At 40.5% G+C, this 23,243-nt stretch overlaps 1 protein-coding gene across 4 annotated transcripts in view; it reads right to left on the minus strand.

Annotated features, from left to right (window-relative positions):
• The window catches only part of hectd4 (HECT domain containing E3 ubiquitin protein ligase 4), a 295,048-nt gene that overhangs the window by 89,079 nt on the left and 182,726 nt on the right, over positions 1 to 23,243 (minus strand). For all 4 annotated transcript variants that reach the window (XM_087999963.1, XM_087999965.1, XM_087999964.1 and 1 more), the window contains exons 40-48: positions 22,596 to 22,731; positions 16,511 to 16,693; positions 13,014 to 13,178; positions 11,343 to 11,512; positions 8,561 to 8,676; positions 7,525 to 7,628; positions 5,625 to 5,786; positions 4,671 to 4,819; positions 3,848 to 3,927 (exon numbers count right to left, since the gene is read on the minus strand). In XM_087999963.1, coding sequence (XP_087856089.1) covers positions 3,848 to 3,927; positions 4,671 to 4,819; positions 5,625 to 5,786; positions 7,525 to 7,628; positions 8,561 to 8,676; positions 11,343 to 11,512; positions 13,014 to 13,178; positions 16,511 to 16,693; positions 22,596 to 22,731 — 1,265 coding nt within the window. The remainder of the gene's footprint in view (positions 1 to 3,847; positions 3,928 to 4,670; positions 4,820 to 5,624; positions 5,787 to 7,524; positions 7,629 to 8,560; positions 8,677 to 11,342; positions 11,513 to 13,013; positions 13,179 to 16,510; positions 16,694 to 22,595; positions 22,732 to 23,243) is intronic.

Raw genomic sequence — 23,243 nt, forward strand, 5'->3', positions numbered from 1 at the left:
ATAGGGGCAGAATTAGGCCATTTGATGTGTTTCTCAACTCCATTCTCCTGTTTTCTCCCCATAACCATTGACGCTTTTAATTATCAAGAACCTATGTATCTTTGTCTTAAAAAGAGAATGACTTAGCCTCCACAGCCTTCTGCATGCATAATTACAACACATTTAAATTATGGAACAACTCTCAGCATTTTTACCATACTATAACATTCCAAGGGACTTCACAGGATCCATGATCAAAAAAGTTAATATCAAGCCACGGATGACAAAAAATTGGTAAATGATGCATAAAATGAAACCTAGAGAGTCAGACAAGTTGAAGGAGAAAATTTCAGAGTATATGACTCAAGCAGCTGAAAGGCACCACCACCAATGATAAAAATCAGTATGTTCAACAGGTCAGGGTTGAAGGAGTGCCAGAATCTTGAGTGGACTGAATGATCTCCTCGACCCTCTGTATCTCATGAACAACTAAAGGAATGAGAACTTTAAATGGAACAGTTGCCAGATTCTGAGCTAAGATTAAAACTAGCCCAGCACGCTCATTGGTGAGGAGTGAAGAGGACTTGACATATTGTAGAGGACCACATACCAGAGAAAGATTAAACTTTATGGTGGCTGCTAGGGAGGCAGCTGGGCAGGTTAGCAACAAATGTATGAATGAGGAGGTTAACTGATGGGCTTATGCAGCAGCAGTTGTAATCACATGGAGATGGATCTAGGCATTCACTGTATGGGCAGAATATGGAATCAGAACCTCATCACAATGTAAACTCAGACAGCGAAGCTGCCACATTATGGTCAGTGTCAAAAAGAGGTTAAGAAGTAATGTTTGTGGCAGGGACTGAAGACAATGACAAAGTCTTTCAAATATTCAACTGGAAGAAATTTCTGCTTTTGCAATGTTGGATAAACAGTGTAACTAATCAGAGGAAATGGAGCAAGCCAAAGAGTGATAGAAGTTGTCAGTGTACATGTGGAATCAGACACCATTTCAGATATCACCAAGGGAGCATTTGATGTAAAATAGATGAGGGGCCTTAGTCGCTGCTAGGATTACTCCAAATGCAATTGTACAGGAACACAATGTAAACTCAATGGAGATGTATCACTTGCTATGATTGGACATTTTGGACATCTGGACATCTTGCAAGATGTCACCATCTAGTTCCCTACAGTCTATAGACAATAGGTGCAGGAGTAGGCCATTCTGCCCTTCGAGCCTGCACCACCATTCATTATGATCATGGCTGATCATCCTCAATCAGTATCCTGTTCCTGCCTTATCTCCATAACCCTTGATTCCACTATCCTTGACAGCTCTATCCAACTCTTTCTTAAACGAATCCAGAGATTGGGCCTCCACTGCCTTCTGGGACAGAGCATTTCACACACCCACCACTCTCTGGGTGAAGAAGTTTCTCCTCATCTCTGTCCTAAATGGCCTACCCCTTATTTTTAAGCTGTGTCCTCTGGTTCGGGACTCACCCATCAGCGGAAATATGTTTCCTGCCTCCAGAGTGTCCAATCCTTTAATAATCTTATACGTCTCAATCAGATCCCCTCTCAGTCTTCTAAACTCAAGAGTATACAAGCCCAGTCACTCCAATCTTTCAATATAAGATAGTCCCGCCATTCCAGGAATTGACCTTGTGAACCTACACTGCACTCCCTCAATAGCCAGAATGTCTTTCCTCAAATTTGGAGACCAAAATTGCGCACAATATTCCAGGTGCGGTCTCATGAGGTACAGCTGCAGAAGAACCTCTTTGCTTCTATACTCAATCCCTCTTGTTATGAAGGCCAGCATGCTATTAGCTTTCTTCACTACCTGCTGTACCTGCATGCTTGCCTTCATTGACTGGTGTACAAGAACACCCAGATCTCTTTGTACTGCCCCTTTACCTAATTTGACTCCATTTAGGTAGTAATCTGCCTTACTGTTCTTGCCACCAAAGTGGATAACCATACATTTATCCACATTAAACTGCATCTGCCATGCATCTGACCACTCACCTAACCTGTCCAGGTCACCCTGTAATCTCCTAACATCCTCCTCACATTTCACCCTGCCACCCAGCTTTGTGTCATCAGCAAATTTGCTAATGTTACTATTAATTCCACCTTCTATATCATTAATGTAAATTGTAAAAAGCTGTGGTCCCAGCACTGATCCCTGCGGTACCCCACTGGTCACCGCCTGCCATTCCAAAAGGGAGCCATTTATCACTACTCTTTGTTTCCTATCAGCCATCCAATTTTCAATCCAAGTCAGTATTTTGCCCCCCATAACCATGCGCCCTAATTTTGCTCACTAACCTCCTATGTGGGACTTTATCAAAGGCTTTCTGAAAGTCCAGGTACGCTACATCCACTGGATCTCCCTTGTCCATCTTCAGAGTTACATCCTCAAACAATTCCAGAAGATTAGTCAAGCATGATTTCCCCTTCATAAATCCATGCTGACTCTGACCTATCCTGTTACTGCTATCCAGATGTGTCATAATTTCATCCTTTATAATTGACTCCAGCATCTTTCCCACCACTGAGGTCAGACTAACTGGTCTATAATTTCCTGCTTTCTCCCTCCCTACTATCTTAAAAAAGTGGTACAACATTAGGCAACCCCCCTTTCCGCAGGAACTGATCCTGAATCTATCGAACTCTGGAAAATAATCACCAACGCAACCAAGATTTCTAGAGCCACCTCCTTCAGTACCCTGGGATGTAGACCATCAGGCCCCGGGGACTTATCAACCTTCAGACCTAACAGTCTCTCTAACACCAATTCCTGGCAAGTATAAATTCCCTTCAGTTCAGGTCCTTCAGCCACTGTTACCCTCTAGGAGATTGCTGGTGTCTTCCCCAGTGAACACAGATCTGAAGCACCAATTCAACTCTTCTGCCATTTCTTTGTTCCCCGTAATATATTCCCCTGTTTCTGTCTTCAAGGGCCCAATTTTAGTCTTAACCATTTTTTTCTCTTTCACATACCTAAAAAAGCTTTTACTATCCTCCTTTATATTTTTGGCCAGTTTACCTTTGTACCTCATTTTTTCTCTGCGTATTTCCTTCTTAGTAATCCTCTGCTATTCTTTAAAAGCTTCCCAGTCCTCTGTTTTCCCACTTATCTTTGCTATGTTATACTTTTTCTCTTTTGACTTTATGTTTCTTAACTTCCCTCGTCAGCCACGGCCACCCCTGCCTCCTCTTAGGATCTTTCTTCCTTTTTGGAAGAATGTATCTTCTACATTAGACCCAGAAATATCTGTCATTGTTCCTCCAGTGTCATCCCTGCTAAGGTATTGCACCAATGAACTTTGGCCAGCTCCTCCCTCATAGCTCCATAGTTCCTTTTATTCAACTGAAATATTGTCACTACCGATTGTACCCTCTCCCTTTCAAATTGCAGATTGAAGCTTATTGTATTATGGTCACTACCTCCTAATGGTTCCTTCACTTCGAGGTCCCTGATCAATTCTGGTTCGTTGCACAATACCAGATCCAGAATTGCCTTCTCCCTGGTAGGCTTCAGCACCAGGCACATTGGGATACTAGAAACATAAACAAGGATAGAACACAATTCCACATAGCTGGAAATGCATTCAGCTCATCACACATAACAGAACTGAAGAAGTTGTGAAAAGGTTTAAGATCTTTTACATGACAAAGATTGTAACTTGGGGCAGTTTGCTGCTATGATTAAACAAAAATACAAACATGCTAACAAAAAGCAACTGAGTGAAAATCAATGGCAGAATGTAACAAACTCAAACAATTCTGGAATTTTGATCTCTTTGGAAACACATTCCAGTTAAAGTAAAATAATCTACACAAAACTGCTAATTACCAGGTGACAGGGTGACATCTAAGCGAACACTCTTCCACTGGAGCAGACTGGATCCATTGTAATGTACAGCTCTCCCATTACTGCATAGAGAAAAATAAATGAACATACAGCTGGACCTTTTTGTCCTAAAAAGTGTTCTACATATTTAAGTCCAAATAAAGGGCCCACGTTACAAAAAAGTGCCAATGTATGGAATCAGTACAGAAGTACAGAGCAGATCTTGTCACAAGATTAATCAGTGTGACACACTCAGGATTTACTGAGTCATCATCATTTTCTATTCTATCGAGCAGTTGCCTTCAGGGTTTTATTGATAAATGTCGAAAGATGAATATTGAAATTTGAAATTCAAGCACAGGGGCAAAACGTTTATTCAATCTTTGGTTGGGGGAAAGGCTTTTCTAAAATCCAGATTACCTGCTCTCTCCCAAAGCTATTCCCATTTTCTTGCACTAATTTCATGCTCTTTTACATTCTCTAAATAATCACCTAATATCTTTTCCTGAGTGTTCTGATATAACACTGATGATTGCTAGTGGCAAAGCATTACATGTTTTGAAAATTTTCATGTGAAAAGACTTTTTTCTAATCTCTTTTTATATAACTAGCATTTACCCTCACACCATAACCAACTGCCTTCAATTTACCTACCGATGGAAACAATGCATGCTAACATTAAAGATGACTTAAGAAAGGCCCATCTATTTACAAGTCATGGCTCTTTGATAATATTTTCTCTTGTAAGATGACAAGCGAAACTAACCTGCAGTTAAATCACACCCTCCCCAGCATCTGAACAAGATAGCAAATTATAGGTACTTACTTATGAAAGAGACAGGTTCCAACAGGATTTGTCCAAGCTCCATCCCTTTTTTCAGCTTCCGTAGCAAATCCAAAAGACACGATTGGGCCACTGTCATCATCTGTGTCTCCATAGGAAACAATCTCTAATTCCCAATAAAATGATGGTGCCTTTAAAAGTACACATTAAAAAGCATTAACTACGGGTACATGACCACAAACAAGGAGACTGCAAATGCATATTTTAAGCAGACATTAATTTTCTTTTATAAGGGCTAGTAATAGGAGTATGTACTTGAAATTGCAACACAAAACCAAAACATGTTAATGGATTAGCTTTTGGAGGAGTAAGGCAGTAAGGATGTGCCCAATTAGATCAGTGCACAGATGGCAAGAATATAGGTTCTGCCTGAGTTCCAGCAAATTGTGATTGACTACAAAGTTTTCAAAATGCAGGAATGACACCAAGATTACAGAAAACCTAGGGCACATTTCTAAATGGAGACAACTGCATTACCATCAAAACAGCACTGGTTCAACTCATGGGCTGCCTGGAATAACAGAAAATGACGGTGGTTCAAAGTAGGTTAGTCAGCATTTGTAAAAGAAAACAAGTTAACATCGATGTGGGGTTCATCAAAACAAAAGTTTAATTCTGACAAAGGCCCCAACTCAGTACTTGAAACCGTCTTTCTCTTTCAGGTGTTGACCGTCCTACAGTAACTAAGTAAAACTGGTCACCAATCACTTGATGTTTATTTTCATTTACTTTTCTTATTTTCCCAGGCTATTTCAAGTTGATTATCTCAGTAGTTTCAGTCAACCAATTCATTCAATTTCATTTTTCTCATTTCACCAATTGGACATTAAGATTTGTTGCTAGCTTGTTGATTCAGAATTGGAAGTAAGTACAGTTAATCTAACAACATTTATTTATTCTAATATCGATCCTTCACACTTGATGTCAAACACCTACCTGCACAGGTATCTGTGATGTAGCATAGATAAATGTCCCACGAGGCAAGCCGCCTCCTGCACTTGGATCAGCTAAGAATGTCACAGCAGTAAGATGAGAAGAAAACATGCACGCACGCACCGGAGGGAAGACACGAGAGGGACACCAGGTAATTTCTTTTGGCTGGAATAACAAAGTGGAAAAGTAACACTTTCAATTTGAAATTTATTTCAAAACAATCTATTTTCAAAAAGGAAACAAAAAAATGAAGTTCCTTTAACCCTACAACACTCAATGATACCCAACCAAGCAAGTGAACACCCAACAACAAGCTGGATGAAGTATGTTTATGATTAGGATAAGCTCCTCCAATGGCCTTGAAAGTGAAAACATTATCTGGTATTGTGAACAATGATATAGGTTTGAAGGTCTTAAGTTTCAATTCTACATATATAGTGAGCTAGCTGATTTAAGTAAAAGCATCAAGTGATTTTGTGGTTCTCTGGCTTGAGAAGAAGTGATAACGGAAAGTGTGTAAAATTCCTTCTCCTGACCATTATTTAGTGATCTGCGTTGGAAATTGTCTCTCTGAAATGTCCAATAAGAACAGAATTGGGCTCATGCAGTTAAACAGTTTCTTTACACTCACTGGTAGAGCTTATGCATGAAGAAAGGCACTTGGGTGAGGCACTGGACAATGTCCAGATTCCCAATAAGAATCAGCATCTTCACAAGATGAGGGGAGAAAATTGGCATAAAGTTCACCTCCAAATTATTTCCTTATATTTTCCTTACTGAATTACATTGATTCAGCTGCCTCTCAAACCACTAGGATCCACCTGAAAGAAGGAAAAAAGTATCACTGAGCATATAACCCATGGCCACCCCTGTGCACTTCCTTGTTACTGTTAATAAGGCAGAATGGTCAAATAGCAGGAAGTGGCGCAGTTCCATGATCTTCTCTGAGGGGCATGAACATGTAACAGACGTGAGCAAAAAAGAATTGTTATCTAAACATTAAAAATTTACTAAAATGTACAGTGAAATGAAACATGACTTGGAATATGTTCTAACCTACATAGAAACGAAGGAAACATATTTTCAGAACTCAGAACAAACAGTTTCAATAAAAGATGGAGAGGATATTCAGGGCCACAGGATAAAATCAGACTATTTCTGGGATCACACTGCGATCTTAAAGCATGATGCATTTGTTCTGATTTAAAAGATTGATGTCCAGCAACTGAACTACTTACACGCAGATGCTGAAATAATGTTGTCAATAATAGGGGAATCTTGAATTAGAAGACATATTTACAGAATAAAGGGACATTCATTTAAAAACGAGGTGCAAAGGAATGTCTTCTCTCAAAGGATAATGAATGTCTGTAATTCTCTTATCCAAGAAGTTTTGGAGGCTGGATTGCAATGTATTTAAGCAGGAGGGAGACAGATTTTTGAAATACCAGGGAGGTGAGGGCTATGATGTGCAGACATGAAAAAGCCTTGGTATTATTTAATGGCAGAGGTGGCTTGAGTGACTAAATGACCTACTCCGACTTCATAGTTCTTATGGACAGAAAATGAGAAAGTAGGCAGCAATATTACTGAATGGAATCTGAGTTTTTAAAAACTTTTGAAACTTCATGAGACCAATCTGTAACAAAATCAGAGAGTAGACTAGGAATAGGGTTTCGGTGATGTGCTTTACCCTCATTAAAAAGACTAGAAAGAACTGGTTAGCACACTGTCATGTTTTGAGCTGGTTAACTATAGCTACCATTAGCAATCTCCTCAGAAAAATTAAAGACATAAGTTGAGAAGATGTGGAAATAATACTCCGTAGAGTAACGTATATATCGCAGAGAAGTAGATTGATAATGTGTAATAATGTGGCTTCAATACATTGCAGTACTATTACCTGTCTTCTGTCAGACTGCAGTGGGGGAGGTGGGGGACGAGCACAGTCTCGGTATAACATCCTCAATCTTTCGCACTGCGCCTCTACAACCACCAACCGTTCACCTGAAAATAAGAGCATATTTTCCTTTTTAAAATGGAAAAGGATTTACAAGACACAGAAATATGTGAATTGTACAACACCTCAAAATCTCCTTCTAATCAGACTTGCTGAAGACCCCGATATGTACTCTGCTGTCAGCTCACAAATAAACTGTTTATTTTAAACTTTGGTCCAAAAATGTGACTAAATCTCAAATGGCATAGGAAGTAAACAGTTGAATATTGAAATTTCAAAAACACTAACTTCATTATGAGGACACTCGAGGCTAGTAAACCACAGTCTTTCACGGAAGCAAAGTTGATTTCAAATTATAAAATAAGGATAATTATAAACATATAGGAGCAATTATGAGAAAATTGTTAGACATCAGATGAATTTTGTATACAATTGTGGGTGCCCCATTATAGAAAAGGTACGAGTGCACTGGAGTGTGTGCAGAAGTGATTTACAAGAATGATTCCAGGAATGAGAACCTTCAGTTATGTGAATAGATTGAAATAGTTGGGACAGTTCTCTAGGGAAATATGGTAGCTGAAAGGAGATTTTATAGAGGTTTTCAAAATCATGAGTAGATAGAGAGAAGCTTTTCCTGCCTGTAAAAGAGAAAAGAATAAGAGGGAATAAATTTAAAGCAAGCAAACAAAGCAAGGGTGGTGTAACAAAAAATGTTTTCAAATAGCGAGTATTTAGGGTACGGAATACAGGCAGGCAGGTTCAATGGACTCATACAAGACTCTATATTGCTCAGTTTTTAATCAGACATTTATTCAGATTTCAGGTATCTTTATGCGTATCTTTATGGTTGATAAAATTAACTTCATACAGTTGCTCCATGCCTTTGTTATACTGAGGATAGTGGCAATACATATGCATTCTTGAAGGTACAAAGTCTGAATCTATTACATTTAACTGCGATTTAGAACAGCAAACGTACCAGGACTACACTCTTGTGCCACCAGGTTCAGAACCTCGACTGCTGCTGGACACTGCTGAATGAACTCCTCACAGAACAAACTATCCTCCAGTAACTGGGCCATTACTAAGCATGCTCTGTAACAGTAGTAGAGTTTTTCAGTTATTTAAACAAAATAAATCCAGAACTGAAATTACAATGTTACTTACTGCTGACCTTAATGGACGAACTGCAAATTCCTCGACTGATGACCTTTGTTCTCACAAACCAGAATATTTTACAATGAAGAAAATATTGCAATGACCAAATATGGTTTAAAGATAACATTTGGACACAGATTTTGTCCCAGAGTTTCAAATTGCCTACTTCCTCAATTTTATTCCATTTAAAGAAGCACATCTCATTAGTGCTGTTGTTGGTCCTGAGATATTAAATTGCACGGCTGACCTGCAGGAGATTGGACGTCCCAGGGGTAGGGTGGTATGCTTCTGTCTTAGGGTGGTATATGTCTGTCTTACAGGTAGAATGTAAGGAATTTACATTCCCATCTCTTGCCACTCAAAGCCATTTGCATGGCCATTTCTTAGTTATCCAGAGTAAAAGAATTTACATTACCATCTCCTATTCAGAATTAATAAGAGCATTGCAATTAAAATTCTGACCACTCCCTGCAGTAAAAAAAAACGATTTACAACAGATCTGGCCATTAAAGAATGAGTCACATTACAGAGTTTCTGGAAATGATGTGATCACTACCATGTGTCTTGAGTGGCATGTGACTGTGGGGGAATGGCCGAGGGTCGTCTTGTGAGCGTTACTGACTGTAATGTCAAACTCTTGTACTGTATAAAGGAAGGACTGTTTCTTTTGTTCTGAGAGATTTTTGGCACATTTACAAGCCTTGCGAAGTGTGTTAAGGGTTCCTCCAGAAGGCTTGTACTTGCTTAATTAAATTTTGGTAGTTCAAAGGAGTTGGCGTGTTGCAGTTGCATCAAGTGTAAGAATCTCAAAAAAAAGAACACAACAGCCATGTGTCACTATTGTACCAAAACTAATATCCTGAAGCAGCACGACAACTAGAACTGTCAAATGTAAGTGAGTTAATTGGAATAATGTGCCACCAAAACAACTTATAAACATATTGGTGAATGAAAAGCACAAATTAACATGTTTAGATCTCCAATGGACAGAATATGAAAAGCTCAGTTAGCCGCTTCAGATAGCTGAGATACAGTCAGAAATGGTCTCAGGACACTGAGGCTTCTCCTCAATTATATGGATACCTTTACTTCAGTATACAAACAAGGATCAATGATTCATCAATTTATTTCTTATTAACAGTCATCAAAACATGCTGAATTTTCTCATTTGTATGAACTGGAGTTAATGTACAAGATATCTACTATGCTTCAATGACCTAATATTAAACTTCTGACACAGGCAACTGCTGGCAACTACACATGCTCTCATTTGGGAACATGTATGCACGATTGGTCCCGATCAACCCCCACCCATTTCCCTCTCCTCTGTCCATATCAAATTCTTCCTCCCTAGGCTGTACTCCTGCCCCAAAATGTGCATGTGCGATTTAAAGCAGCACATTACGCACGTACACTAGTGGCAGCAAATGCAGCTACAATATTATCTGAAATTTAGAAGTTATTGAGGTTTTGACAAAAAGTATGTGACATTCTTGCCACAGACACACCAAAATCTTAAATACTCCTGCAAAATCTTTTGAGACACATCTGATATCCGTTGGAAATAAACACAGCCTTAGGAAATCTGACTTAGCAGGTGACATCTTGGTAAAAACAATGACTGCAGATGCTGGAAACCAGATTCTGGATTAGTGGTGCTGGAAGAGCACAGCAGTTCAGGCAGCATCCGAGGAGCAGTAAAATCGACGTTTCGGGCAAAAACCCTTCATCAGGAATAAAGGAAGAGAGCCTTAAGTGTGGAGAGATAAGCTAGAGGACAGTGGGGGTGGGGACAAAGTAGCATAGAGTACAATAGGTGAGTGGGGGAGGGGATGAAGGTGATAGGTCAGGGAGGAGGGTGGAGTGGATAGGTGGAAAAGAAGATAGGCAGGTAAGACAAGTCATGGGGACAGTGCTGAGCTGGAAGTTTGGAACTAGGGTGAGGTGGGGGAAGGGGAAATGAGGAAACTGTTGAAGTCCACATTGATGCCCTGGGGTTGAAGTGTTCCGAGGCGGCAGATGAGGCGTTCTTCGTCTGGTGGTTAGGGAGCGGCGATGAAGGAGGCCCAGGACCTCCGTGTCCTCAGCAGAGTGGGAGGGGGAGTTGAAATGTTGGGCCACAGGGCAGTGTGGTTGATTGGTGCGGGTGTCCCGGAGATGTTCCCTAAAGCGCTCTGCTAGGAGGCGTCCTGTCTCCCCAACGTACAGGAGACCGCATTGGGAGCAACGGATACAATAACTGATATTAGTGGATGGGGAGACTGGACGCCTCCTAGCAGAGCGCTTTAGGTGACATCTTGGTACAGCTCTACACGTTAAGGCCCAAACTTAATTCTAGGTCCATAATACCAAGCTACCCGAATGTATTGAACAGGCATTTAACAAATCAGTTATATTGTAGCCAACCAATATAATCCATTGCTTAAGTGTTAAAATGTAATCTTGACTCTTAAATTATGCTCCCCAATAGCCAGTATTTGAGAAGGGAAGTTTTATAGAATACTGTAATGCAAATTCTTACAAGAAAAATAACCTGAAGCATTCAGAGAATAAGATAAAACCAAAGGCAAACGCAAGATATAACATCATCCAGATTACATTACCTGGTTCTTATTTCAGCAACAAGTCGTACTACTGCCATTACAGGGGTGGAGCCATCACCAATTGCAGGGAGTGAGGTCAGAATTGAGAGACTCCCTTCTTGTGGAAGCAACATGGACTGAACTGCCTGGACTACTTTTTCAGTGATGGACAGCTTATGCAAAGGCAAGGCCTAAAACATACATAAAAGATCAAAAGACAGCTGTTCAGGGGAAACTGTTAAAACATTATAATTTGCATTATAGTTATTTAAACAGCTAACCCCATCAACTTTTTTGGGCTCCATTTTCTTCCCCATGTCCCTTCTCCATTGACAGCATACTATGGTCTGCAACTAAGATAGTAGGAAACCAATGAAATTCATCAATATCCACCCTTCTGAATTAGCTTGTTGCTAAAAATAGGAATCCACCACATGATAAATCCTCAGCTGAAACCAAAGTCGTACTACTCTACAGTCAGTAGGTATATTGACCCACCAGGTTAATATGCCACCAAATAGAAGGCATTTGGAAGGAATAAGCACATACTTGGAATCATTAGACATAGGAACAGAAGTAGGCTATTCAGGCCATTGAGTCTGCTCCATCACTCAATGAGATCATAGCTGATCGGTAAACTTCTACTCCTATGGCTTAATATCGTGCTTAGTGCAAAGGTCACATGTTGCAAGGCAGCTCTGTTGTTGAACATCAGGTTGGAGATATATTCGTCTGGTGGGTTAATATTTGATCACAGAGCAGTAAGTACTGCCAAAGTAATAAGTAGTAGTAAGTGTTGCATTCCCTGTCACCATGTTTCCTCCCCTTCTCCAACTCCAACATTTTTCCCCCAGTTTAGCAGTTGAATACACCATTGTTCTGCCATTCTCGCATACCCATCACATAATGTGCACCCTTTCTCCTCCAGCACTTCACAAATAGTACTGACTCCATACTTCATGTCAGCTCTGATGAACAGTCAGGTAGACTCGAAATGTTAGCTTGCTGTCTCTCAAATGCTGCCTGACCTGCTCTGATTTCCATATTTTTTTACTTTTCAGTACAGATTCCAGCATCTGTAGTAATTTGCTCCAACAAAGTAGTAAGGACTAAGGATTCTAAAGATTTGGGGAGGATTGAGGATTAGAGACTGCATGGAGACAAAAATTGTTCAATAACTTTACTGCAAAAAATTTTAAAGGAATTACATATATTTTCAATTGTTTACATCATCCTGGATTATGTTAAAACAACTCTTCTTTGGGAGAGCTTAGGGACAGTGATGGGGGAGAGAGAGAGAGAAGACAACATGAACAAATTTACCACCTGATCCTCTAATAACATTACTTGCGAAATTAATTAGAGTGCTCATCCAAGCAACATAACAGAGAGGACAGTGCTCTGTGCAAACAAATGGTGGATGATAATTCTGGCAAAATAGTAAGAACTTGGAATGCAAGACAAATTCAGAGTATCATGTAAAGTGTGGAAAACCATTGTGTAATGATTTGCACCTAGCAGATAACTGGCACCGCAGAAATGCAACAGAATGAGTTATTATAGTTATTAGTAAAACAGTGTGACAGTACAACAATGAATAGTTATCTCCAAGATCAATATTTCTGTAAAATTTAAATGCTTGCCATTTCAATGCAGCAGTGATGATTCTTCATGATTTCCTAAACAACTAACCTCACATCGTGGGGTGTACAGTCTTGAGATTGGAACGGTCACTGTGTCTGATGCTTTGGAAGCCTTTCGAAAATCAGATAAGGGGAGTCGGACTGTGGCAATACCTTCTTGCTCATTAATAGAAGTCACCACTCCAATGCTTCCAGATATGCCCTTCCCTGAAATCTGAAGAAAATTTAAAATTATATTTTTAGCGATTAAGTGGAATAAAAATATAGTCTTCAGAGCTGCCAGGAATAGAAATGATTTCCAGTATAGAAACAAGTCACTCAACGCAACCATTGATGTCAACATTGACCCTCAACAAACTATTAGAAAGTTAGGACTACAAATGCTGGCGATCAGAGTTGAGAATGTGGCGCAAATAAAATACAGCAGGTCAGGCAGCATCCGAGCAGGAGAATAAACATTTTGGGCATAAGCCCTTCAAGCAGGAAGGACCAGCAGGAGTCCAGACGAAGGGCTTATGCCCGAAAAGTCGATTCTCCTGCTCCTCGGATGCGGCCAGACCTGCTGTGCTTTTCCAGCACATCCTCAACAAACAAGCCCAAATTAGTAACCTTATTCCAATATATCTCTCCAAGTCATAGAGATGTACAGCATGGAAACAGACCCTTCGGTTCAACCCGTCCACACCGACCAGATATCCCAACCCCAATCTAGTCCCACCTGCCAGCATCCTTCCTATTCATATTGTCATCCAAATGCCTCTTAAATGTTGCAATTGTACCAACCTCCACCACATCCTCTGGCAGCTCATTCCATATACGTACCACCCTCTGTGTGGAAGAGTTGCCCCTTAGGTCTCTTTTATATCTTTCCCCTCTCACCTTAAACCTATGCAGCACCTCACATTTATCTGAATTAAACTCCATCTGCCACTTCTCAGCCCATTGGCCCATCTGATCAAGATCCTGTTGTGATCTGGAGGTAACCCTCTTCGCTGTCTACTACACCTCCAATTTTGGTGTCATCTGTAAACTTACTAACTGTACATCTTATGCTTGCATCCAAATCATTTATATAAATGACAAAAAGTAGAGGACCCAGCATCGATCCTTGTGGTCACAGGCCTCCAGTCTGAACAACAAACCTCCTCCACCACCCTCTGTCTTCTACCTTTGAGCCAGTTCTGTATCCAAATCGCTAGTTCTCCCTGTATTCCGTGAGATCTAACCTTGCTAACCAATCTCCCATGAAGAACTTTGTCGAACACCTTACTGAAGTTCATATAGATCACATCTACCCCTCTGTCCTCATCAATCCTTTGTGTTACTTCTTCAAAAAACTCAATCAAGTTTGTGAGACATGATTTCCCACGCACAAAGCCATGCTGACTATCCCTAATCGGTCCTTGCCTTTCCAAATACACGTACATCCTGTCCCTCAGGATTGCTTCCAACGTACCCACCACCCTTTTCTTCAAAGCAACAGGAGGCCTTGTAATCCTTTGAACCTGTTTTCTTCCTTTCAATTAGATCATAGCTAATTTAAATTCCAATATTATTTACTTGCATTGAGACCATATCTCTTAATACACTTCATTCACCTATCTAATCTAATACCTCAAAGTTTGTGCGAAGATTTGTAGCTCGGGTGCTCGTTGCTGTGGTTCTGTTCGCCGAGCTGGAAGTTTTTGTTGCAAACGTTTCGTCCCCTGGCTAGGCGACATCATCAGTGCTTGGGAGCCTCCTGCGAAGTGCTTCTTTGATGTTTCCTCCGGCGTTTATAGTGGTCTGCCCCTGCCGCTTCCGGTTGTCAGTTTCAGCTGTCCGCTGTAGTGGTTGGTATATTAGGTCCAGGTCGATGTGTTTGTTGATGGAGTTTGTGGATGAATGCCATGCCTCTAGGAATTCCTTGGCTGTTCTCTGTCTGGCTTGCCCTATGATAGTAGTGTTGTCCCAGTCGAATTCATGTTGCTTGTTGTCTGCGTGTGTGGCTACTAAGGATAGCTGGTCGTGTCGTTTCGTGGCTAGTTGATGTTCATGTATGCGGATAGTTAGCTGTCTTCCTGTTTGTCCTATATAGTGTTTTGTGCAGTCCTTGCATGGTATTTTGTACACTACATTAGTTTTGCACATGTTGGGTATCGGGTCCTTCGTGAGTTGTTGTCTGGACACTTGGTGGAAGGATTCGATTCTTTCGGCATTCATGCAGGAAACCGGAGTTGTTCGTATGTGGCGCTTAGTCGGTTAGCGCAGGGTTCCCATTTCCTGGCTTGTCGTAGCGTCTCTCGCCCGTAGGTGTTCAAAGTTTGTGCGAAGATTTACAGACAACAACTCACCAGAACGAAGGACCCGATACCCAACATGAGCAAAACTAATGTAGTGTACAAAATACCATGCAAGGACTGCACAAAACACTATATAGGACAAACAGGAAGACAGCTAACTATCTGCATACATGAACATCAACTAGCCACGAAACGACACGACCAGCTATCCTTAGTAGCCACACACGCAGACAAGCAACATGAATTCGACTGGGACAACACTACTATCATAGGGCAAGCCAGACAGAGAACAGCCAGGGAATTCCTAGAGGCATGGCATTCATCCACAAACTCCATCAACAAACACATCGACCTGGACCCAATATACCAACCACTACAGCAGACAGCTGAAACTGACAACCGGAAGTGGCAGGGACAGACCACTATAAACGCCGGAGGAAACATCAAAGAAGCGCTTCGCAGGAGGCTCCCAAGCACTGATGATGTCGCCTAGCCAGGGGACGAAACGTTTGCAACAAAAACTTCCAGCTCGGCGAACAGAACCACAGTAATCTAATACCAGAAATTGACCTAGTTTCTGTCTCAATCACTAATTCTGGAAGTGAATTTCACAGCCTCAAAATCGTGGCCATGTTTCACCTGATCGCTATCCTAAATTTCTTGCATCCACGCTTCTTCATTTTGAACATCTCAGCTGCTGGGGACAAAGCAATCTGCTTCCATCTACATACTTCCAATCTTTCGTTTTTTTGAATATACATCAAATATATCACCTCACAATCAATGTCACTAACAAAAAAAAACAAAATTTTCAAGTCTTTCTTTGTATTCAGATTTGCTGAGAAACTACTTAGTAAAAGGAAACATGTACTCTTTCACAAGCCTGCATCCTGCTATAACGGAGGTGACAGCTTTATATAGCTTCATCATTAACGTTAAAGTTTTTAGTATGTGAACACTTATGATAATACCTTGAATTCTCGACGTTTCTTCCCATGACCTTATCAACTGGGTGTTGCTTTTATTTGCTGTAACCTGCACCCAAATACTTTCTCCACCAAGCCTAGGCCCAGGGTACAACTATTAATGATCAAAATGACCTCACTGTGGACATTGCTTCAATAACATTTGAGTGGGTTCAATGTTTAAAAGTGCACATAAAGGAAGATCAGGTTTGGATGTATAACCTCCATAAAAATTTAATTTTACTACAAATGTCCAACACATTGATGCATGAGAAACATGCAGACAATGAGTAGATTACCTGTACTTCAGATCCGATTTTAATGGTCTCTTTGAAGCCTCCAAGTGCACAAAGTGCTGCCACTGCCTGCCGTCCAATAGCCTGCAGCTTTGCCAATTTTCTCCCACTGCTACTTCCATTCTCCAGGACACTCTCTGCATATTTACCAAGCTGAGGGATGTACATCAGTGCTCGAGAGAGAACCTGATGGACGAAGAACAAGATTTCAGTAGGCACATGAAAAGGAAGATTATATTTATATAACACCTTCAACATAAAAGACATCTAAACATATATGATGATTAAGATATGAAGGAAATGAGGTGGTAGGTGATGATGATAAATAATTAGGTGGGCTTTTGAAGTGAATGCGCCCGTGAGTACAAGAGATCACTGAAAGCTCTGTCACTGACCACAGGTGGGAAGAAAAGGACTGTGGAAGGTAAGATGCAATAGGATCTCTTGGAAGTGTTGAATTTTGCGATGAGTACAATGCCTAAGGTCAAGGAAGAGAAGGTTGAGAATTTTAAATTTGAGATGAAGTGATTGGAGGCATAGATGAGAATTTCAGCAGTACTGAGAGACAATTAAAGTAATTTGATATTGTAGAGATGGAAAAAGTAGTGTTGGTATCTGCAGGGCAGACTGCAAAAGTTGACCAGGTTGGATAAGCTTGTAGGAAGGGGAACGAAAATGTTTTGGGGCATAGATCTGGAAGAAGCCCAAGAGGATGGAGATTCATTATACTAAGCTGTAAGGGTCTACTCCACCTTTGAGCAGACATGCTAGCACACAGTCATTTTTGAATGAAATGCATTAGTGAAGAGATAAAATTGGACATCACTGGGACACAATCTGTAGAAACATAATACTGCTTAGAACTGTTATGAAGATGTGGATGTACTGTACCTTTAAGAGAGTTAAAAATGAGCAAAAACTACTTGACAGCACCAAGTGTTCTGAAAATAAATGTAACATTTGGTTGAACAGCTCGATTAGCTAGTTGCCTAGAGACAAAAATAAATTTAAATTTGGCCAATCAGTTTAAATTATATCCCAAAATACCCACCTCCAACCAAGTTTGAATTGAATGCATTGACAGTCTTAAAATCCAATGACACAATCATTGGGGGGGGGGGGGGGGTGTAAGACTGGGAAACATTGAACAGTTGAGAGGAGAACTGCCAAGCTACCAGCATGTAAAGACTGCCAGAAAAATAGTTCTCTTAAAAGGTACCTCTATCGATCAGTAACGTGTGAAGCAGAATCGCCAAGAAGAAGAAAAGAACCACTAAAAGCTGCCTGGTTTTGAGATAAGTAGTTTTTTAAAAATAAATCTTAATTGGGAGTTTTATTGGACTAGTATTGTGAAAAGGGAAAGTAAAAGATAGGTTAGAGGAAAGAGTTGTAAATAATGATTACTTAATTATTCCATTATACTTGTTAACTTTTACTTTAAATATTTCTTGGAACTCTGATTTTTACAGATTACTGCACTAGATAAATCTTTTCTGTGTTGCTGGTTTTAAAGACACAGGCAGTAATGAAGCTAGCACCTTTGTTGCCAATTCCTGCATTTGAAGAACCTTTCACACGGTTTATAACTGATTGTGTCGGTCCCCTCCCGAAAACTAAAAATGGGAACCAGTATTTGTTAACCATAATGGATATGTCTGGAGGCAATTACATTTCGAAGTACCAAGGCAAAAAGGGTAGTAGAGGAGTTAGTAGCTTTCTTCACACAGTATGGGTTACCCATAGAGATTCAATTGGACCAAGGGTCAAATTTTACTGCTAGGCTGTTTAAGGAGATTATGGATAGCTTAGGTATACAGCACTTTAAATCCAGTGTGTATCATCCTGAATCCCAGGGAGTATTAGAAAGGTGGCATCAGACCTTGAAGAACATGGATGTAGGTTTGCTCCCTTAGCTGGAAGGGTCATTTACAGACGTTTCATCACCACGCTAGGTAACATCTTCAGTGAGACTCCGGACAAAGCACTGCTGGTGCCTCCTGCTTTCTATTTATATGTTTGAGTTTCCTTGGGTTGATGATGACATTTCCTGTGGCAACATCATTTCCTATGGCGATGTCATGTCCTGTTCTTTTTCTCAGGGGTGGTAAATGAGAAAAACAGGAAAGGACATCGCCACAGGAAATGACATCACCAACCCAAGGAAATCCAAGCAGGAAAAACCAGTAGTGCTTCGTCTGGAGGCTCACTGAAGACGTTACTTAGTATGGTGACGAAACGTCTGTAAATTACCCTTCCTGAAAATGAACCTTGCAGCTCAGCGAGCAAACCTACATCCAGAACCTCAACCTGAGCTACAAATCTTCTCAAAACTTGCTTGAAGACTTTGTTGAGAGCATACTATCAGGATTACCCAAATGACTGGGATAAAGGCATCTTAATTGTATTGTTTGCCATTAGAGATGCCCCAAATGAATCTACTCAGTTTACTCCCTTTGAGTTAATATTCAGTCATGAAGTGAGAGGCCCTTTGAAAAAATTGACAGGACTAAAGTCGGAGATCTCACACTTAGATTATGTATCGGAGGTGAGGGCGAGATTAAATAGAGTAGGTGAGATAGCTAAAGAGCACCTAAAGAGGTCACAGTATAGAATGAAACAGGTGGCAAATGAAAGCTCCGAGACTCTGACATTTTTCCGAGGGGATAACATGTTAGTACTGTTACCAGTGATAGGAGATCCCTTCTAAGCCAGGTTTCGTGATCCCTATCAAATTGAAAAAACGTTGAGTCAAGTGAACTATCTAGTAAAGATGGCAGATAGAAAAAAATAGGTATCCGGTATGTCATGTGAACATGTTGAAACTGTATTATACTAAAGAGAAAGAACTGGAGAAACAGGTGTTAGCTACTGTCCCGCAGGATGAGGAATTAAATCCAGAGGGTGTGGATTTTGATGTGCCTCAAAATAAAAAAATGAAGAAGTCCTTGAGGAGTGGGATAGGTTAGTAAGCTATCTGTCTCATGAACATAGAACGCAGTTGAAAGATTTATTATTCAAGATAAGGACATATGTAAGAATCAGATGAGGAGGACTAATGCTTTGTATATGAAGAAGACATTGCTCCGATAAGACAACACTCTGATCGGCTTAGTCCTTTCAAAGCCAAATAGGTCCAGATGGAGATGGAGGCCATGCTCGATGAAGACATCATCTACCCAAGCCACAGCGAGTGGAGTTCACCGATTGTGTTAGTTCCCAAACCAGATGGGACTTAATGGTTCTGTGTGGATTATTGGAAGGTCAACACTGTTACAAAATCAGTCTCATATCCAATTCCGAGATTAGAGGACTGTATCGAGAAAGTTAGACAAGTCAATTACATCACCAAGTTGGACTTAATGCGTGGTTACTGGCAGGTATCTTTGTCAGAGACAGCAAAAGAAATTTCTGCGTTTGTAACCCCAAATGGACTATATTAGTTTAAAGTGATGCCCTTTGGAATGAATAATGCCACATTCCAAAGACTCATGAACACAGCTGTGGCTGGGTTAACAAACTGTGCAGTCTATTTGGATGATGTAGTGATCTTTAGTAAGTCCTGGAAAGATCACATGGTACAGTTAGCAGAGCTCTTTGAACGACGACGAGAAGCAAAATTGGTGATAAGCTTAAATAAAACTGAATTTGTGAAAGCAGAGGTGACATTCTTGGGACATAACATCGGTCATTGACGGCTGACCCCACAGAACACAAAGACGAAGACAATTGAGGAATTTCCATAATCAACCTCGAAGAAAGAGGTGCTTTGATTCTTAGGACTCAGCTGATTCTAATGGAAGTTTGTTCCAAACTTCAGCAGTGTAATGGCACCGTTAACCAATTTGCTGAAGAACAACACAGTTTTGGTGGACAGAACAATGCCAGGAGGCATTTGACAATTTGAGGTCAATATTAACCACCAAACCAGTTTTATCTGCATCAAACTTTTCAAAACCTTTTAAAATCACCATTGACGCTAGTGACATATGAGTTGAAGCTTTACTCCTACAGAAAGACAAGGATGGGATTGACCTGCCAGTTGGTTACTTTTCAAAGAAGGTTAAGCAGGAGGGTTTAGTCCGTGTCATAATAGAACATATGAGGATAAGCAATGGGAGAGGTACAAGGATTGAAATTAGTACTCTGCAGGGGAACATGCAGACAAGAAAAGCTATTGTTATCAATAAAAACACTTCTTAACATTGACAAACTAAAACTCCAGAAACACGATGATCTGGAATGTGATCGTCTCTCTTTCCTCTATACCCACTGAGGCTTGACACAGAATCAACATTGTGGGTTTGGTGACCCAGTTCTGAAGGAGGGTCACTGGACCGGAAATCTTAACTCTAATACCTCTTCTCAAATGCTGGCAGGTTTGCTGAGCTTTTCCAGCAATTTCTGTTTTTGTTTTTAATTTATAGCACCTGCAGTTCTTTTTGTTTCTACACAGAATCATGCTGAAGGTGCTCAATCCTAAACTGTGTCTTCAAAACATCCGACAGATTTAGCAAGATAACAGTTAAAACACTTGAGACTGATAATATCTTTTTAACATGGCTGGAGATTAATGAATCAGAAATGAAAATGGAGGATCCTAGAAAAAATACTGTTCTTAAATTAGGAGTCAGAACTACAATGGAACTTTACTGGAACTTATTGTGGGGAAAAGTGGGCTGTAGAAGGTGGAGTCACATGAATCATAGAACCCATAGAGTGTGGAAGCGCGCTATTCCACCCATCCAGTCCACATTGACTCTGAAGAGCATCCTATCCAAATCCACCCTTTTCTCCATCCGTGACCCTACATTTCTCATGGCTAATTCACCTAACACACACATTCCTGGAAACTATGGGCAATTTAGCACAGCCAATCCACCTATCCTGCACATCCTTGGACTGTGGGAGAAAACCTGGAGGAAACCCATGAAGGCATGATGAGATTGTGCAAACTCCACATAGACTTAAGGTGGAATCGAACCGGGGTGGGGGATGGAGGGGTGTCTGTGGGGGTAGCAGTGAGCCACCATGTCATCCTTATGCAAGAAAATGCTGTTGATGGCTTCTAGGCACAACAGAAACTTCATTACCATCCTTTCAAAAAAAAAACCCAACACTTAATTAAAATTCAAAGATTCCCTACAGTGTGGAAACAGGTTAGTTGGTCCATCAAGGCCACACTGACTGTCTGAAGAGCATCCCACTCAGAAACACTCCATTCCTGTAAGCCCACATTTCCCACAGCTGATCCACCTCGCCTATACACCCCTGGAGACGATGGGCAACTTAGCATGGCCAACCCAGCTAACCCACTGTGGCAGGAAACTGCATGACCCAGAGGAAACCCATGCAGACACACAAGAAAATGCAAATTCCACACAGACAGTCACCTGAGACTGGAATTGAGTCTGGGTCTCTGGTGCTGTGAGGCAGCAGTGCTAACCACTGAGCCACCGTACTGCCTGTTCCTATACTTAGTCCTACACAGAGTTTTCTGAAAGACAAAAGAACTACGAGGCTGTAAGTCAGAAACTAAATCAGAAATTGCTGGAAGAGCACAGCAGGTCTGGCAGCATCTGTGGAAAGAAGTCAGAGTTAACGTTTTGGGTGAAGTGACCCTTCCTGAGAACAGAATCTAATAACAAAATTACAGAGAGTCTGATTCTTGCTAGTATCTTAACACAAAAACAGATAAACAAACTATTGAAATATTCTACCAGACTTGCAGATTACAGTTTATCCTGATGGCTCACTGAACCAGAATCTATAAAGTATCAACTGGAAACTCTCAAATCAATTTCAACTGAACCTTATAAAACTAAAGACAATTATCTTTGACTTACAAGATCAAAAGCATTTTTTGCAGATAATCAAATTTCAAAGTTTCATACTGTTCTTCCCCACTATATATCGCTTTCTTGAATTTGTTGCACAAAAGCTGTAAATCAAGATAATGCAAGAGCAGCGAATGGCTGAGGGTCACTAGTCCATTGGTTTGAAGTGTCAATAACAGGAAAAACCCAGAAAACTAGAAATCTTGTTTCAAAATAAGTTCTATGCCTTAACCTCTGCATCGTGTTTGACATACCTTTTCTGCTGTGGTGGTCCAGATCTGGGCAGTGCTGAACTCAGGAGCCATTAATAAGTTATGGAGCAGAGCAATCACTTCTGCTGCCATGCTGTTTGCTACATGGCCACTGATGAATGGTCGGACTGGGTCTGTTCTGCAGGAAGAAGACAGACCAATTCTTGGAACCAACAATTGTGTTTTCAAGAGCCCAAATATTAAATCAAAAGGAAACAAAAAATCAAAGTTTCAAGTCACATTCCAGTCTCAACATTATTCTGGAAGGGACTCATCAGGTTTCATTGTTAATAACTTGGCTATTGCTTCAACTCTATTCTAATTCCCAAATCATGTTGTAGAAATAAGCATGCCTTGCAAGTAATGTTGACCATATCATCCTGGCTATCCCAGATCCTGATCAAATATAACCTCAGACATTTTAAAACAAAACTTGCATTTAGAAAGCACTTTTCACATCCTCAATGTTCCATTGTTAATGAAATATTTTTACAATACAAAGATAGATGACTAAACATTAATCTTTAGTATAACTCATTAAATTCCCAAGAACTTAAAACTGCATTAGTACTTTCATCAGTTAGCTCTCCCTTCTACCTGAAAGCAACAGGAACTTGATCTACATTTTGGTAGGGCAAATGAGGGCAGGAC

This window comes from Chiloscyllium plagiosum, unplaced genomic scaffold, assembly GCF_037043375.1.
Source record: "Chiloscyllium plagiosum isolate Xiang-an unplaced genomic scaffold, Cpla_swu_hap1 HiC_scaffold_24, whole genome shotgun sequence".
Taxonomy (NCBI): Eukaryota; Metazoa; Chordata; class Chondrichthyes; order Orectolobiformes; family Hemiscylliidae; genus Chiloscyllium; species Chiloscyllium plagiosum.